The following is an 18,825-nucleotide window of genomic DNA, read 5'->3' on the forward strand; positions in this document are numbered from 1 at the left end:
ACCCATAAATTTCTGGATTTTTTCCAAAGAGTACATTTGATTTAAAATGATATTCACCCTTTTACGCTGATTATAGAAGCTGCTCCAGAGCTGCAGATGAAGCGTTTCAAGGCCTGCAGCCACTGCTGGAAACCACTGTAGGTCAAAGTGCATGCTGTGTTCCAAGTCCTGCTCCCCCACTAATAAAAGCACTCGTCCTCCAGTGCCACCCATGCCTCCTCAGCCCCCAAGCAGCCAAAGTGCCTGCTGGCTGGTGCCATGAATGCATTTCGAGCAGGCCCTGTCCACCAGAAGCACTTTCGGCAGGCTCCCTGGCCCTGCACAAAAGCAGAAGTGCAGTGTTGCAGAGTGAGGGAGTCTCAGTAAGCTGCTGCCGAGGGAGAGAGAAGCCTACAGACACCACTGGTAAGGATGAATACAGTTTCAGTGTGTGTGTGTGTGTGTGGAGGGGGGGGGCTATATAGGAGGGGCGGGAGGGAGAGGAGTATGTTAGGCAGGGGATGGGAGAAAAGATGGGTATGTTGCTGAGTGGGTGGATGGGAGAATCTGATAATGTTGGTTTGCCATCCTGGCTTCTGTCCACCAAAATAAACTCTGATATTTACCCAGAAAAATGAGTCATTATTTTCAACTGATTTTCTCCCATTTTTGTTCTTATCATAATAAATCCTGATAAATTCCCAGGAATAATAAAGAACAGTAAAAATTGAAAATGAAGGTCCCTACTTATATAGAGGATGGCAACAACAACCCACAGTAGGGAGCTGAGAGTTGGTGCCATGCTGCTCCGATTCTTACACTCCCTACCTGAGCTTTGAAAAGAATAGAGCTTAGTAGACACCTAGTGAGGCTTTACACAGGGATTGCAAATCCTTCATGATCACGGTAAGGAAGATTTCAGTTTTCTTGTGAGCAGCTTTTATTTTCTGGTGATGAATGTTCCTGTGTCGATTGATTGATTGATTGATTGATTTATTTATAACTTTTCTATACCGAAGTTCAAATAACAGAGTTAATTATCACTCCGGTTTACATTGCAACCATAAAACAGTGACAAAGTTGTCTTACATAGAAAATAAATTTATTTATTTACTTACATTTATCACTGGTATCTTGTCAAACAATTTTTTAAAACACTGTATTTACAATAAAAATATAAGAGCTCACCAATTTGACATAAGTTGAATAGGATAATTCTGTAAGATACTATAAAGCAGCTTCTGTTTTATCCAATTTACCACTGGCCATAAGAGTTCTCTCTTTGGATAAGTATTTGGAAGACAGAGAAATTTTACTTTCAGGGTTTTCAGATTTTTGGCTTGTTTCTCCTAAAGCAGATTGCTCTCTAGCAATAAGAATCTTGACACTGGCCACTCTGTCAGGCCTTAACTCCACCACAATAGAAGATATTCTAGAGGTTTGTGCTAGGTGGGCTGATTTGTACTGTGGCAATCCATGTTTTTGGGGGGCAATATATTATGGGCCTTCCCTTTGCATTCAGTACACCGACAAGAGGTGGGATGGCTTTGTGGTCTACTTCCTGCACTGATCTTTTGGGCAGGCATGTCCTCGTGGACATAATCTAGCTTCCTGTGCAATTGGGCCCGCTGATAATCCTGACTGGTTTTGAAGTTTTCTTCCTCCCCAGGGCCTGGAGCAGTGATTCCTTCAGGGAGCAGGAAACCAAGAAAAGGCATGGGTAACTCAGTCTGAAAGAGTAAGCCAGGTACATGATGTGAACCACCTGGGATGATCGTTCCTGGTCTGGCTATAAAGTTGTCTGGTAGCCAGTAACCATGTGGTCAACAGTGAGTAACAGTGTTTTCTGACTGTATTGATGGACTTGTTTTTATCAGCAATTGTGACCACATGAGCAGGAGGAATCCCCAGCTAGAACTAGAAGAAGGAATATCCAAACCAGGAGAAAAAGGAGGCTTCAGTGCAACAGCATCTTCATCTTCAGGCTGGCATGAGGAAAAGAGGTAATTCCCACTCTATGCTGGCTTTTCAGAGCTGCTGGGCCTGCTACCCCAACCCTCTCCTGTTGTTTGGGGTAGCAGGGCCAGCAGCTGACACACTCATTGGCTGCCGGCCTCTCTGGTCTCTGGCCAGAGTTTGTCCTATTCAGGGGGGAACGGGGTCCATAAGTCCATGTTATGTCCCAACTTGACTTATAGCTGCAGTGGTGCTATGAATGCTTTTCTGCTATGTGGTGAAAAGCACTAAAAAGAAGTAATTCATGCTCGGCACATGATGAAGCGAGGGCTGTTAAGATAACCTTGTCTATCCAGATCGGATCTTGCACTGGGTTCTACAAGCTAGCCAGCAACAAATCATCAACTATGAGGAGGGCAATTTTCACAGGTAAAAATTGCTTTTTGTCCACATTAATCGGTTGTTTGAAAATTCCTCTCCTCCAATGCAGGTTATTCTACAATATGCAGATTCTTAGCCATATTAAGAGGAGACATTCATTGGCTGAAGGGGAAGTTTAGGACAGAAGAAGGAAAAACATATGCAGATTGTATTTTTGATTCTTTGAATGTTATTTTCCATTAAAAAAAAAAATACCCCCAGGAAAAGCAGGCGTAAATGTCCTCGGGCACTTTGTTACAAGCTTCAAAGTGAAAGTAAACACGTACTACTGCTTTGAAAATTGGTGCAGAGTCTGCGGGTTAAAAATACCCATTGACTTTGGCCCAGTGTTGACTATTTGAACATTTTGTGGGCAAAAAATCCTTATAGGCTAATCCAGTTATGTATGTAACACTTCCTATGCTGCCAAAGATTTCCGCTAAAACCTTGTCAAGGTCTTGCAGGGAACATCTTTATTTGTTTAATATTTCATATCCAGTAACAGAACATTGTGGGGGGTTTTTCGTTTGTCCAGAACATTTACTGTAAATGAGCAAGGTCTAGCTTCTCCCATCCTTTGGGTGGCCTATCAATGAATTTGTTTGCATGTCTGTTAATAAGTGACCAACAAAAAGAGGCAATATATAGACCCCAAAATTGATCTTTGTAGTTTCTTCCACATCTACTTTGAACAAAAAAAAAAATGCCCACCATCTATGTAATACTGGGACTGATCTGTACTTCTTGCATATTAGAATGCTCTAGCTTTGCAAGGTAAGCTTTTTTTTTGTCCTATTTCTTATGTTTGCCATGTGGCAATATATTATAGAGTAGTATTGTAAATATCTGGCACTTTCACAGGTGCAGCTTGCAGCAAGATAGCACTGCTGGCATAATTTAAAAAAAAAAAAATTCAATTGACAATTATACCAAACAATAATTAAAAGCATCATTTTTGTTCATATGTTTATGAGATTCCTGAAATACTAATTGTTCTTAGAGTTTCTGAAAACTCTTTCTATTTAGTCACATCTGCCATTATAGAGGCAATTATGAGTAATCTGTCTAATAGCAAGATATGTGCAAACTTTAAGAACTTAAATAGAAATGGTAGCACATCCAAATTTGTGCAGGCAAAATAGCATGTATACTTTTGTTTTGCTATTCTAACTTCAACACACTTCTTGGACTATCTGTTTCTAACCCACCTAAAAGTGTGCATGTTATATAAAACTGTGAGTACTTTTAGAACAACTGTGGAGGTCAATATATTTTTCATTTTGGTTTGTTTTATTTGTATTTGGATCATTGTTATTTGCTTTTTGTTTTTCTCATTTTTATTAATTTCACTATTTTCTCATTTTTTATTAATTTCACTATTTTCTGAAATGACTTTGAAAATCTTAGGAATTTTCGACTGTGCATTTGTTTCAATGTAAAATTAACCAAAATGAAATTGCCCAATGTGGTTCTGATTACCATTCATTCTAAAACAAATGCAAATCCCTAGCAAATTTACCCAAATAAATATGTATTTCCCAGGGTAAATGGCTTTGGAAATTTTTTTCTACAGGGGCAATTTTGAGTAACTCACGTAATTTTAAACTATGTAGGTACCTTTACCATAGACACAAAATGAGAGAAAAGCCTTACTGAATCTGGCCCCTACTTTGCAGTTTATTTTCAAAGAGAATATACCTGAATAGCTTCTCCCTGAAAACTAGTTAGTAGAAAGTATGAGTGCTAAAAGTGCCCATGTGCTTTGAATCTGCTATTTGTGCAGGTGGCCAACGGAGGTAAGCAAGAATGCAAACTTTTGAAAATTCTACATAATTGTTCTGTTTTACACCTCTAACCTAAACACAGCCCCCCATAAATATCTCTTTTTAACCCAGATAAAAGTAGATGAGTTTTGAAAGCTGATACATTCTGTTAGCCACTTGAGGAGGGCAGTTTTTAGATAGGATAATATATCCAGTTAAATTAGTACTCATGAATGTAAATAGCTATGAAAATTGCCCTCTATAAATCTGCAATAAAAGACTATTATAGGGTACTCTTTGTTGGTTTTTCTCAATTTTCTCAATCACAAATGCATAATTTTAATGTTGTAACACTATTCAGTATAGTGAGTAATCCAAGAAGTCATCATTAATTGAATTTAAGAATTGGATCTTGAAATCTCTGTGGTTTATATCTGAGGATATTTAGAAATGCTTTTTAAATATTTATACTATAGATGTTATATATAGATGGAGAAGGTAAGATGGGCCCATTTATGAGATGTTAGAATACCTTGGGGAATTCGTATATCCTTGGTTTCTTTTTCCATTAAAGTTGTTCTTTATAAAATATTACATTGGAAATTACAGTTTTTCTCGAAGCATGGATGCATCAGAGTTTTATAAAATACCTTTTTAGGACAAAAGATGTTGCATGATTTGAGAAGGGTTGCAAAATTTGTTTGATGGGATATTTTTAAGTGAGTTTTTCTAGTTGAAAACAAATTGGAGCTAATTTACTTCTCTAAAATGATTTGGGGCATTAGAATTCTAATTTCATATAATGACCCCACTAGAAAATTGTTTTGTTGATTTAGGTGTCAGTAAGTTCTTCTGTTTTCCATGACTGTTAGCATACTATTTGGTTAGAAAAAAAAATAAAAACAATGACCTGGAACATTTTTTCCTTGATTCTCTTTCCCAGCTAGATCCTACTTTATCTCTGGCTTTCCTTTCTCTTCTTTAGCAATAGGGATCATCTGTGCTTTTCACATTTTATTCTGAACTTGTTGTTTTTGTCTTCACCACCTCCCTGGAAAGGCCATTCCATAATTCCATGCATCTACTACCATTCCATGTGAAAAGATCTTCTGGTATTACTCATGAGTCTACCTCAAAGACTCAAATATGTCTTCTTGTTCTAGAGCTTTCGTTTTGCAGAAAAAAAGGTTTGCTGACTGTGCTTGATTTATACCTTTGACATATTTCAATATCTCTATTATTCTCTATCATATTCCCTCCCCCATCCCCCCACAACTCCTCTGTTTTCTTGAAAATACGTATTTAGATCCTTAAGTTTCATGTCATAGGACCTTTGGTGTGCACTCTGCATTATTTTGGAAATCTTTTCCTGTGTGGCTTCTACTCTGTCCATATTTTTTCATAGGTATGGAATTAGCATCTCTTTTTATTTATGCCCTTTTCTATGAACTCTGGAATTCGTCTGGCTTAGTCACCACCTTGTAGTACTGTTTTATTAACCTGGGATCATCAGCTATGAGAGCACTCAAATTAAAAAAGGAAAAAAGCCTTGAATTCACTTTGATCCAGGAGTTTCAGAAGACTGCAAAACAAAAATAAACCAGGAGAGTCCAATCAGAAGCCTGAACCACCAAATCACAAGTGTGAGAGGAATTGTTTCTGTTTTGCACTAGAAAAGTATAGAAACTACCTCCTCCATATATAGAAACATAAAAATGACGGCAGAAGAAGACCAAACGGCCCATCCGATCTGCCCAGCAAGCTTTCACACTTTTTTTTTTTCTCTCACGTACTTATCTGTTTCTCTTGGCTCTTAGTAACCTTTTTTATTCTATTTCCCTTCCACCCCCACCATTAATGTTGAGAACAGTGTAGGAACTGTATCTAAGTGAAATAGCTTAATTAGTTAGGGGTATTAACCTCCTCAATAAGCAAGTTACACCCATGCTTATCTGTTTATCCAGACTATGTAATTCAGTCCTTGTTGGTTGTTGCCTGAATATAGATCCACCTTTCTTCATTCCTCCCTACCGTTGAAGCAGAGAGCTATGCTGGATATGCGTGAAGTGTCAAACTTTCTCCCCTGCCATTGAAGCAGAGAGCTATGCTGGCTTTGCATTGAGTGAAGTATCAGTCTTGCTCCCCTGCCGTTGAAGCAGAGGGCTATGCTGGATATGCGTGAAGTGTCAAACTTTCTCCCCTGCCATTGAAGCAGAGAGCTATGCTGGCTTTGCATTGAGTGAAGTATCAGTCTTGCTCCCCTGCCGTTGAAGCAGAGGGCTATGCTGGATATGCGTGAAGTGTCAAACTTTCTCCCCTGCCATTGAAGCAGAGAGCTATGCTGGATATGCATTGAAAGTGAAGTATCAGGCTTATTTGGTTTGGGGCAGTAACCGCTGTAACAAGCAAGCTACTCCCCGCTTTTTTGTGAATGCAAATCCTTTTTTCCACATTTCCTCATTGTCGCTGAAGCTTAGAGCAATGTTGGAGTCGCATTCACCGTGTGTATGATTATTGAATAAGGGTATTATCACCAGGTAGTAGCCGTCGTTCCCGTGAGCCACCCACTCTTCATTCACATCCTCTAGAATTTATGGAGCCACAGGGCCGGATTTTAAATGCCCTGTGCGCGTAAATCCGGCCGGATTTACGTGCACAGGGCCCTCGCGCGCCGGCATGCCTATTTTGCATAGGCCACCGGCGTGCGCAGAGCCCTGGGACACGCGTATGTCCCAGGGCTTCGTAAAAGGGGCGTGTCGGGGGCATTCCGGGAATGATGCAGCGTTTCGGGGGCGTGAGGCGGCGTTTCGGGGGCGGGCCCAGGGGTGTGGCACCGGCCCGGGGCATGGTCGAGGCCTCCGGACCAGCCCCGGGTCGGGTGATGGTACGCCAACAGCCCGCTGGCGCGCGCAGATTTACACCTGCTGAAAGCAGGCGTAAATCTGCCAACAAAGGTAAGGGGGGGGGGGGTTTAGATAGGGCCAGGGGGGTGGGTAAGGTAGGGGAAGGGAGGGCGAAGGAAGGTTCCCTCCGAGGCCGCTCCGAAATCAGAGCGGCCTCGGAGGGAACAGGCAGCGCGTGCTGGGCTTGGCGCGCACAGGTTGCCCAAATGTGCACCCCCTTGCGCGCACCAACCCCGGATTTTATAAGATAAGCGCGGCTATGCGAGTATCTTATAAAATCCAGCGTACTTTTGTTCGCGCCTGGTGCGCGAACAAAAGTACGCGCTCGCGCAAAAATATAAAATCTACCCCTAAGTGTTTATCCCAGGCCCCTTTGAAGTCCTTTACAGTTCTGGTCTTCACCACTTCCTCCGGAAGGTCATTCCAGGCATCCACCACCCTCTCCATGAAGAAATACTTCCTGGCATTGGTTCTGAGTCTTCCTCCCTCGAGTTTTAAATCATGACCCCTGGTTCTAGGCATCATAGTGGATAATACTTTAAAATCGTCGGCTCAGTGTGCTGCAGCAGTCAAAAAAGCAAATAGAATGTTAGGAATTATTAGGAAGGGAATGGTTAATAGAATGGAAAATGTCATAATGCCTCTGTATCGCTCCATGGTGAGACCGCACCTTGAATACTGTGTACAATTCTGGTCGCCGCATCTCAAAAAAGATATAGTTGCAATGGAGAAGGTACAGAGAAGGGCAACCAAAATGATAAAGGGGATGGAACAGCTCCCCTATGAGGAAAGGCTGAAGAGGTTAGGGCTGTTCAGCTTGGAGAAGAGACGGCTGAGGGGGGATATGATAGAGGTCTTTAAGATCATGAGAGGTCTTGAATGAGTAGATGTGACTCGGTTATTTACACTTTCGATTAATAGAAGGACTAGGGGGCATTCCATGAAGTTAGCAAGTAACACATTTAAGACTAATCGGAGAAAATTCTTTTTCACTCAACGCACAATAAAGCTCTGGAATTTGTTGCCAGAGAAGGTAGTTAGTGCAGTTAGTGTAGTTGGGTTCAAAAAAGGTTTGGATAAGTTCTTGGAGGAGAAGTCCATTAATGGCTATTAATCAATTATACTTAGGGAATAGCCACTGCTATTAATTGCATCAGTAGCATGGGTTCTTCTTAGTGTTTGGGTAATTGCCAGGTTCTTGTGGCCTGGTTTTTGGCCTCTGTTGGAAACAGGATGCTGGGCTTGATGGACCCTTGGTCTGTCCCAGCATGGCAATTTCTTATGTTCTTATGTTCTGCTGATTTTTTTCCAATGGAAAAGGTTTGTCGTTATCTTTGGATCATTAAAACCTTTCAAGTATCTGAAAGTCTGTATCATATCACCTCGGCTCGTTCTTTCCTCCAGGATGTATATATTTAGATTCTTCAATCTCTCCTCATAAGTCATTTGATGAAGACCATCCACCTTTTTGGTCGCCCTTCTCTGGACTGCCTCCATCCTGTCTCTATTCCTTCGGAGATACGATCTCCAGAACTGAGCACAGTACTCCAGGTGAGGCCTCACCAAGGATCTGTGCAAGGGGATTATCACTGTACAAGGATCTGTACAAGGAGATAATCACTTCCCTTTTCTTACTCGATATTCCTCTCTGTATGCAGCCCAGCATTCTTTTGGCTTTAGCTATCGCCTTGTCATATTGTTTCGCCGACTTCAGATCATCAGACACTATCACCCCAAGGTCTCTCTCCTGCTCCATGCACATCAGCCCTTCACCCCCCATCGAATACAATTCTTCCCGATTTCCACACCCCATATGCATGACTCTGCACTTCTTGGCATTGAATCTCAGCTACCTTATCTTCGACCACTCTTCCAGCTTCTTTTCCCGTCTCATTCTCTCCACTCCTTCTGGCATGTCCACTCTGTTGCAGATCTTAGTGTCATCCACAAACAGACAAACCTTACCTTCTATCCCATCCGCTATGTTGCTCACATAGATATTGAACAGGACCAGTCCCAACACTGATCCTTGCGGCACTCCGCTTAACAACGCTCTCTCTTCAGAGTAAGTTCCATTTATAATCACACATTGTCTTCTGTCCGTCAACCAGTTTGCAATCCAGGCCACCACTTCGGCACTCACTCCTAAGCTTCTCATTTTATTCACCAGCCTCCTGTGCGGGACCATATCAAAAGCCTTGCTGAAATCCAAGTAGATGACGTTGAGCGCTCTTCTTTGATCACTCTTCTTTGATCCAACTCCCTAGTCACCCAGTCAAAAAAGTCAATCAGATTTGTCTGACAGGATCTTCTCCTGGTGAATCCATGCTGCCTCTGGTCCAGCAATTCTCCCGACTGTAGATAGTTCACTATTCTCTCTTTCAGCATCGTCTTCATCACTTTTCTCCACTTAATATTTCAACCAATCAAAGGTTCTGAGCATGCCTTGGCTCACTCTTCCTGAAGACATGGCTCCTGGATTCTGTAATGGAGGGACAAGTAAAATAGAAGGGGGAATAACTAGATGTGGTTCCCAGGAGCTCCTCAAGTTTACATCCCCTAAAATCCAATCTGAGTGGACAGTTGGATTCCTGAGGCTTGGGTGGGAACACTGTGGACACCATCTCTCCCAATGCTGATGTCACCTGTGCATCGGGGGCTTGAAAAGCCAGTGCATTGCAGTGCCCTGATGCCAGTGCACTCAAGCCATGCGCCAAAGGAGCATGCCCCTTTGTGCATTTTTCCTTTCTTCTGTAGAATGAGCAAGAAGAGAAAAGGAAAGGGCCCAGTGATCCCACAAATAATGACGCCACTGTGAGGACCCATGGATTCCCATCTGCTTCATACTAACTCATCACTGGGTATGGAGTCAGCTGATACCTCCCTAACTGTTGCCAGAAAATATCAGTTTTTCCTTATCTCAATAGAAATCTAGATCAGGTGGAAACTTTTCTTATGTTTAAAACCAGAGTTTTGGCAATTGGGGCATCTTTCTTCTTAAAATCCCACTGTAACTGTACAGTGATATACAAGGAACCAAGTATATTTTTGTGGATCCTCTATATCTTAAGTCTTTCCTGATGAATAAGGAATCTTGAATGGGATGGTGAAAATAGGATTCCTTTGAAAATTTCTTTAATGGTATTTCCTTGGTTTAAGGTGTTGGCGCTTATCCCCTTATAATGTGGAATTATTCTATACAGATGTGTAACTTGTTTTGTCTGTTATTGCATGATTTGTCTTGATCTTCCTGATTGTATATCATTATTAATAAGATTTAAATTTAATAGATTATAAAAATAAATAAAATGCAATCTGAGAACATTAAGGGGCAGAATTTAAAAGGCCACCTGGATTTACGCGAGCCGGGCCTATAGCCCCGGAATGCGTGTAAGTCCCAGGGCTTGCAAAAAGGAGCATGGGCGGGGAGGGGGTGTGGCCAGAGGCCTCCACACAGCTGCTGTGCCAGGTGATCGCGCGCCAGCATGCGCAAGTTACACCTGCCTCGGGAACGGGGAAAGCCAGCTGGTCTCCCTGAGGGCTTGGTGCACCTCCTTGCATGCACCGACCTCTGATTTTATAACATGCACGCACCTGTGCGCGCATGTTATAAAATCAGGCATACATTTGTGCGCGCCGGGTAGCGCCCCCAAATGTACACCATTCACGTACATTTTAAAATCTGCCCCTATGTATTCTTAAAATATAATTTACAAGGAAATATTCATATAAATTGTATAATGTCCCAGGAAAAAATTTTAAATTATTAAATATCCTGCTTTTTTTGAAAATTGTCAAAATGGTGAGTAAACACCTTTTAGTGAATAATTTAAAAACTTTGCTGCAACCACAAGTTTTTCTCCTTCATAGCAGCTTTATCCATATGTGATGAATCTCTCAAGGAATAGTCTCATGTAGAGATAGGAGTAGGAGAAAGAAAACTTCAGACACACCTCTTTGTGCAAGATGTCCCTCAGCAACCGGCTACTGAAGTAGTTCTCTAAGTGGAGAAAGTCACACAAGATATAATATATACATAACTGGCACTGATGACTTACCAGAATTGGTGAAGGATATTTCTCTCCATTTTAAAAAGGATGGAAGAAGAACTCAAAATAGAAGCGGAGATAGATATATATATGAGCCAAGTTCTGCAGAGAATCTTTGATCTTCAGTAACTAATTGCTTTAAAGCTCCAGGTGCCATTGGCCAGGTTTCAAAAAGAGGATATGATCTCTATGGAGATGAAAGTTATGGCAGAGATGATGTCAAGTGAAGAAATAATGGAAGAAAAATGAGAGAGCTCTCCAGAGATTATAGCATACTTCCTTAAAGAAAATAAAATAGTAGAACAGACCAAAAAAGGTGTGAACAACAGGGATCTAGAAGCATATTGAAATGTGCACCATTTATCAGCAGGAGATGGTTAAAAGAATGCAACCTCTCTAAAAAGTAAAGGTGGAAAAGAGTAAATTGTGAAGGAAAATCTATAAAGTAAGAAGTTTAACATCAAATACAGTATTGAGAGATTTTCTGAAGAAAATAAAGATGCTTGTTGTGGTAGCACCAGTATCAACAAAAGTGTGAAAGTATGAATACAGTAAATAAGATGTAATATCACCTTTCTCAGAAGAAGAACCTCAAAGAAAGACAGTGATAACCGTTGTCTAATTTATAAGTGGTTTCTTATGTTCCTCTGTTTATTAAATGTTGGATTAAGAATTACAGCAACATTGTTGACAACAGCAGCTTTGATAACTGACCATACCAACAGTTGGGGTAACTCTGATTCTGTGAACATGTCACAAGTGACAGTGCAGAGAAAAATATATTGGGTACACTTGGCTTGGTCTAACTATTTTTACCATATAGTCATCCATAATCTAGTTTGAGACATAGGAATGTTTCTCTACTCTACAATAACCTCTACAAGAGAATCAAGAAGAAGGAAGTAATATAAATAGTGTCGTGGAAACTCAGAAAACTTCAAGTACCATAAAAGACTGTGAGACAGGTGTACTGGTGGTGTTAATACTGGAGAGGAAGGATGGATCTTTCTGAGGGGCTTGGGTGTGGAGATGGACAGGGAATGGCCGATGCTAAGGAAGTCATCTATATAATGTGGAAGAGGTATACCAACATAATAGAAGCATCTGTACAGTTTTTGTTGGCGATAAAACTAAAATAGACCAGATGTCATGTCAAGTTATTTCTGTTGATGGAACTTGAGTTAAAAGGAAGAGTGATAAAAAGGGAAACAGATGAGAGTAATCATTTGTTTCAGATTCTCTCTCCTAGTCAAAAGGATTCCTAAAGAAAAAATGGGGCTAAAAAGAATCTGAAAGGAAAATCTGCGTTGGGAAGGGGGCTTTAAGTCCACTCAGTAGGCTCCTAGGAAGAGAAACTTCAGACATTCCAATAATAGTGTCTGAAAGAGTTGCACTTGATGGAAATCAGTATGAAAAATCAAAGTTTTGCTCGACATGGTCAAGTCAATCAAGGTTGGTATCTGTGATTATATGTCAAATTAAAAGCTGTGATTTCATTAATTCTTGTGTAGTGAAGTTGGGTAATTTGTACTAGGGATGTGAATCGTTTATCTGATGATTGAAAATATCGTCAGATGTCGGGGGGTCCCTGATAGCGATAACCCCACAATTAATTTAGTGGGTTTTCTTATCGTTATGGGGGGGGGAGGCGGGAAGAAAGGACACAACCTAAAAACACAACCTGACCCTTTAAAATCTGTTAGTATCCCCCCACCCTCCGGACCCCCCAAAAACTTTTTAAATACCTGGTGGTCCAGCGGGGGTCCCGGGAGCATTCTCCCACACTCGGGCTGTCGGCTGCCATTAATCAAAATGGTGCCGATGGCCCTTTGCTCTTACCATGTGACAGGGGCTATCGGTGCCATTGGTCAGCCCCTGTCACATGGTAGGTGCACTGGATGGCCCGCGCCATTTTTAAAGATGGCACCGGCCATCCATTGCTCCTACCATGTGACAGGGACCGGCCAATGGCACGGATACCCTGTCACATGCTAAGGGCAAAGGGCCATCGGCACCATTTTGTTTACTGGCAGCCGACGGCCCGAGCACAGGAGAATGCTCCCGGGACCCCCGCTGGACCACCAGGTATTTAAAAATTTTAGGGGGGGGTCTGAAGGGTGGGGGGATACTAACAAACTCATTTTAAAGAGTCGGCTGTATTTTTTGGTTATCAGCTCGGGCGCAGCCGATTAAAAAAAAACAAAAAAAAAACCCGATCGGACTGCAAGAAAAATATTTCACGATATGAATCGGAACCGGAATCAGAACCGATACCGGTTCCGATTCACATCTCTATTTTGTACCTCTATTAACATCTTAGAGGTAGCTAAGCTTGTGCAGTGGAGCTGTGATTCAAAATTTCTCCAGATGAATGTATAATCCTAGAAACAAGCTCGACTGGCACATGTTTTATTTATTTTATTTAACGTATTTATATACCGTTTACCAATACAAATATTGATCAAAAACGGTTTCAAACAGCTATATCTCTTGATTGAGTTTGGCTGGACAGCTGACTACCTTATATCTTACATGGAATGCAAGATGAGTGAATAAGTGAGAAACATGTTGAGGTCAACAATGTTTAAGAAAGGGGAAATATAACTCACAGAGTTAAAAGTTAAAGTTGGAAGGTAACTTTTTTTTAAATATAAAGGCTGGGAAAATGCTTTAAAACTAAATTTTATGGTAAAATTGCCTCTCACAGTAGAGGGTTTCAGGGTTCCCATCCTTTGCTCTCAGTAAAAGTTGGCAGCTAATTGGTGGTGTCATAGTCCATGCTAGAACCTAAGAGCTACTGGAAACTGTCAGTGTACCATATCCATAATAACCCAAGTGCTTCATGCTAAGCTGACAGGAAAGTTATTGAAAAGTGGTTAGAGCAAGTGAGCAGGCCGCTCCAAAATCGGAGCGGCCTCAGAGGGACCTTTTCTTCCACCTCCCCCCACCTTCCCCTCCCTTCCCCTCCCTTCCCCTACCTAACCCATCCCCCCGGCCCTAACTAATTTCCCCCCCCCCCCCACACACCTTTATTCCAAAAGTTACGCCTGCCTCTTGTGCGCGCTGGGCCGGCTGCCGGCGCACCATGTTCCGGTCTGGGGGCTGGTCCGGAGGCCACGGCCATGCCCCCGGGCCGGAACCACGCCCGCGGCCCCGCCCCTGGAACGCCTCCGATGATGCGCCGGCCGCAACACGCCTCCAACGCACCCCCGACGACCCCCACGAAAGCCCCGGGACTTACGCGCGTCCCAGGGCTTTGCGCGCGCCGGCAGCCTATGCAACATAGGCTTGGCACACACAGGGGGGAGCCTGGGGCAGATTTTCGGGGGGTACGCGCGTATCCCTTTAAAAATCTGCCCCAAAGTGTTTTAATAGTGGGAATTCAGTATATTCCAGGTAAGTACCGGGATAGAGTCAGTTAATCCTGTATGATTAATAATTGTAGCTGAATCATGTGTAATTGTATCAGCCATTGATAGAGGATTCATGTACTGCTTGAACCTTAGAAGCAAAATTGTGAAAGGAGTTTAAGATCACGCATCCGGTTATACAACTGTGTATATCGCCGCTATACCTCTATCTCTCCATTAATAAACAGAACAGGAGAAATTAAAGTCCAGGAGAGAAGTTTATTTTTTGAGAGGGAAAAAGATTCATTAATAGCACCTGATATATGATAACCAAATCCTTTGTGAAAGGGGGGAACAGACAGCTTCAGTGATTTTTTTCATAAGGTGGTCAGGCAAGCTAATATGGGACGTAAGGATCAATTTGCTTAAACTGCTTGCCTATGTTACTTATAACATTAAGCAGTAACAGACTCCCACTGCACAAAGTTGTACTAATAATTAAAAATAGAATGCAACACTTCACATTCAGGTGAGGCTATCAACTTACCCTGAAGGGAACAAATTAAACACAAATTAAACACTGAGTTTAAAACTCAGAACTGTGAATTTGAAAAGAGATACAAGTATAGTGGTGTGCTATTATACATGTACTGCAGAGAAGAAGACACTCTATATTCTAACCTCAGGATATATATAGATAGATAGATAGATATAGATATATATGTCTCTATTTTTTTCTAAGAATTGACAGCCTTATATTATTTAAATACCTGGTCTGGAAACCAGTGACCTGAAATAAGTGTGTGATTACAAAAAGAGAGAGTGAGAGTATGTAATTTCTGTAAAATACACCAAAGAACTGCTGAAGCAATTCCTCTGTGCATAGACAGAAGAGAGGGAAATTCAAATGGGCGGATTTTAAAAGGGTTACACGCGCCGAGCCTATGTCCCGGGGCTTTGTGAAAGGGGCAGGGCGGGGGTGGGACCGAGGCCTCCGGCACAGCAGCTGTGCTGGGGGATCGCGCATCGGCAGCCGGCCAGTGCACGCAAGTTACGCCTATTCACCACAGCATCCACTCACAGTCTAGCTAGACTAGGGAAAAACTGAGAGATCACCATTCACCAACACTTACACAGGGAATTCTAGGAAAAGAGACTGAGACCATCATACTAACCTATCTGGATTAAAATATTATAAAGGAAACAAAGGGAACACTTACAGAAGGTTACAGTTTACAAAAGAGACAGATAAAGTAAGTTATATACACATATGAGGAAAACAACCAAGAGAAATACCAACATTGTTGTGAACACGGACGGACATGAGTGTGAGCCCTGTGCCGCAGTGTGGCCGACACAACTCCGGGGCTGGCTGTGTTCCACACTGCTGCTTGATTTGCATATCCAGGCACAAGCTAAGCTTGAAACAGGAACACTCTTGACTTGGAACTGGATCACTTAAGACTTGGAACAGATGAACCAGGAACTAGGAGATCTTGGATGAGAACCAGCAACCTATGCTGGACTCCGGGGTTGCCCTCAGGCCACTCCATAAGTCCTTTTGGACTAACTGCTTAGGAGTAGCTTGAATGTAGGACAAACGAAGGCTGAGGAATCTGGACACTCATGACAAGACAAGCTGAAGAGTCTGACGTTACATGGCAAGACCAAGGCTCTAAAGACTTGAGACAAGATGAAGGCTCAGGACTTGGAACAGGCAGGTAGCTGGAACAAGAACTCCGGAGACCAGGGACATGACTCAGGAACTCGAAACTCAAATTCAGGAACTTGGACTTCAGACTCAGGAACTCAGAACTTGGAACTCAGACTCAGACTTGGACACACCAAGGAGTGGCAAAAGTAGTGGAGCTGACGGACATTCAGCCCACATCTCTTTTTTTTTTACTTTGGCTGTTGTTCCTCACAGCCTCCTAAATTTGCTGGGAAAGTGCACAAATATCAAATTCATGGGACTGTCCCTGTCTCAGGGTGAACAGCTCCAATTCTCTCTGTTCTGCTCTGCTTCCTCCAAAAGCTGGGAGGCGTAATCTATGCAGCAACTGGTTCTGTTCTCAGGGGAGCTAACATTGATATACACTTCCAGCTCTGCTCTGCTTTCTCAGGTCCTGCCTAGAAAGGTTGATAGTGTGGTCAAGAAATATTTTAAATAAATAAATAAAGGTGACAGAACGCTGTTCTGGGTGGTTCTGCCAGAAATTAAACTCTCAGTAATGGACACAAAAAGAGGTTGAATGAGTACAAGTTTGAAAGTTGAAAGTAGTAGTGTCGTTCACCAAGGCTAGGGTTGAACTTTGACAATTGATAGTGCTACTTACAAGTTTCAGACTTGTGATAGTTAAACCCCCTTTTTGCGTCTATTCTTTGCTTTACAGCATCTGCTTCAGTATCACCCCTTCCCCTCTGTTCCCAGCAGTACAGGAATGGGGGGAGGGGGAGCAAGCAGGGAAGGGAGCAGAGTGGATGATCTCTTCCTTGTGTGCTCCAGGCCCACCCCCCCTCTCCTCTTCCCTGCAGGCTGCCGGAAGGTGAGAGGCTGGAGCAGAACAAACCCTGCTACTCTGCCTCTTAAGTCTGAAATGAAGTGCCAGAACTGTCAATGTTTAGATTTCTATTTTTTTTATAGTAAATAAGGGAGCCCTGACCGACGTGCCGCAAATGCACAGTAGAGAGCAGCTCTACCGCGCATGCGTGGGCGAGGACGTCGGCCAGAGTGCCCGAAAAAAAAAAATGGCACTGGGTCACTAGGAGCAGGAGCAGCGGCGGCAGCAGTGGTGACGATGAGCAGGAGCGGGAGGAGCAGTAGCAGCGGCGGCAGCGCGAGGGAAGGAGGGACAGCCCCCGTTATTGGTTGTGGATGAGCTGAAAGGGGAGGGGAATGAGAGAGGAGGAGAGAGTGAGGGGAGGGGGGAGGGAGGAGAGAGGGAGCTGAGGGGAGGGGAGGGGGGAAGGTGAGAGGGAGGGAGAATAGAGGGGGAAGGTGGGAGGGGGGAGGGAGACTAGAGGGAGGGAGAGAGAATGAGGGGGAGGGAGTGGCAAGGAAATGGACCGAAAATGTTTTTTTAAATGTAGCCCGTTTTTACGGGCTTAACGGCTAGTTTCAGTATAAACAGCGAAGGGAAAACAATTCTTTTCTAAGCATTATTGACTCCAGAAGTGACGTGTATTTTGATGCGGTAAAATTCAAACCATTCAGTTTGAGAGCAAGCCCGCAGGGACTTTTTGCCTGTGGACTTTGCGCCAAGCCTCAAAGAGAAATACATGAATGGCTTCACTTTGAAACTTAACACAGGTACAAAGTATCTGCAAGTAGATTTTCTACAAAAAAATAATACACATAGACTTGAAAACAGGATATTTTCTGATCCCACCCCTAGCAATGCCTCTCGTAAATGTGGCTAAATGCTATGGAACAATATGCCTCCTTTTTACCATAGGGTGGGAGAGCAATGATCAGACAGCCAATGTATGGGCATAAATAGCTATTTATTTTATGTATTTATTTATTTACTTGAAAACATTTGCTCATTACACAAAAGGGCTTTCAAATTTGCTCTCTGGCTTTTTAATCCATTTGTCCCTTTTCTGGTTGTCTCTTTTTCACTATCCTCTATTTGTCATTTTCTATTTGTTCATGCCTTTTTTTCTTTCCAGTGTTGTGGGTTTTATTAGAAAGGGGGAAAATGACATTTCTGTGTACATGGGTCTGGTCTACAGGATTTCTGGCACGGACAGAAGAGTTAGATAAAGGTTTTGTCAAAGACCTCTGTAAAATGACATTGAAAGACAAGATGATGCTGGTGGGAGATGTTAAATAGCGAGATGAATGGAACATCCCCACAGTATAACCAGTTAGACGTAGGGAGATCTCAGGCTTCTTTTAAAGAGTGCTACTCGGGCAACTGGTAACAGAACTCACAAGGGAGGGGTTGAAACTGGGCCTGATAGTTACAGATGTGGAAACTGTTTTCCAAGTCACAGTAGGTGGTCACCAGACTGTGGTGTAATATTAGAGCAAAGGTAGAGAGGGGTCACATAAAGGTCAGGGTCCTAAACTTCAGGAGTACCTCCTTTGTTACAATGGAGAAATCTATTTCACCTAGATCTTCCCGCCCTGCCATTGCTTTCCTATGGGATTTCTCATGGGCCAGTATCTCCAAATGAGTTCATTTTGGGCATACCTTGACAGGAATAAACCTCACTCAAAGCCGGGCTTTATTGAACATGATCTCAGTCTCTCAGATTTACTGTCAATGTGAATATTAAGAAGGGCATTAGAAGTGGAAAATTTTTGACTCAAAGCAGTGTGTGAAAAAAATGTTTCATTGAGATCTTGCTGCCACCTACAGGCTGGTTTAGGGATAGTTTGCTTTTATATGTAAAAACA

General features: G+C 42.5%; 1 protein-coding gene across 2 annotated transcripts in view; it reads left to right on the top strand.

Annotated features, from left to right (window-relative positions):
* The first annotated feature begins 3,042 nt into the window (after positions 1-3,042).
* Positions 3,043-18,825, top strand: part of C9 (complement C9) — an 80,145-nt gene continuing 64,362 nt past the window's right edge. For both annotated transcript variants that reach the window (XM_029578302.1, XM_029578312.1), the window contains exon 1: positions 3,043-3,129. In XM_029578302.1, the coding sequence (XP_029434162.1) occupies positions 3,059-3,129 (71 nt within the window). In that variant the 5' untranslated portion in view covers positions 3,043-3,058. The remainder of the gene's footprint in view (positions 3,130-18,825) is intronic.

This window comes from Rhinatrema bivittatum, chromosome 1 (assembly GCF_901001135.1).
Source record: "Rhinatrema bivittatum chromosome 1, aRhiBiv1.1, whole genome shotgun sequence".
In the NCBI taxonomy this organism is placed as follows: Eukaryota; Metazoa; Chordata; class Amphibia; order Gymnophiona; family Rhinatrematidae; genus Rhinatrema; species Rhinatrema bivittatum.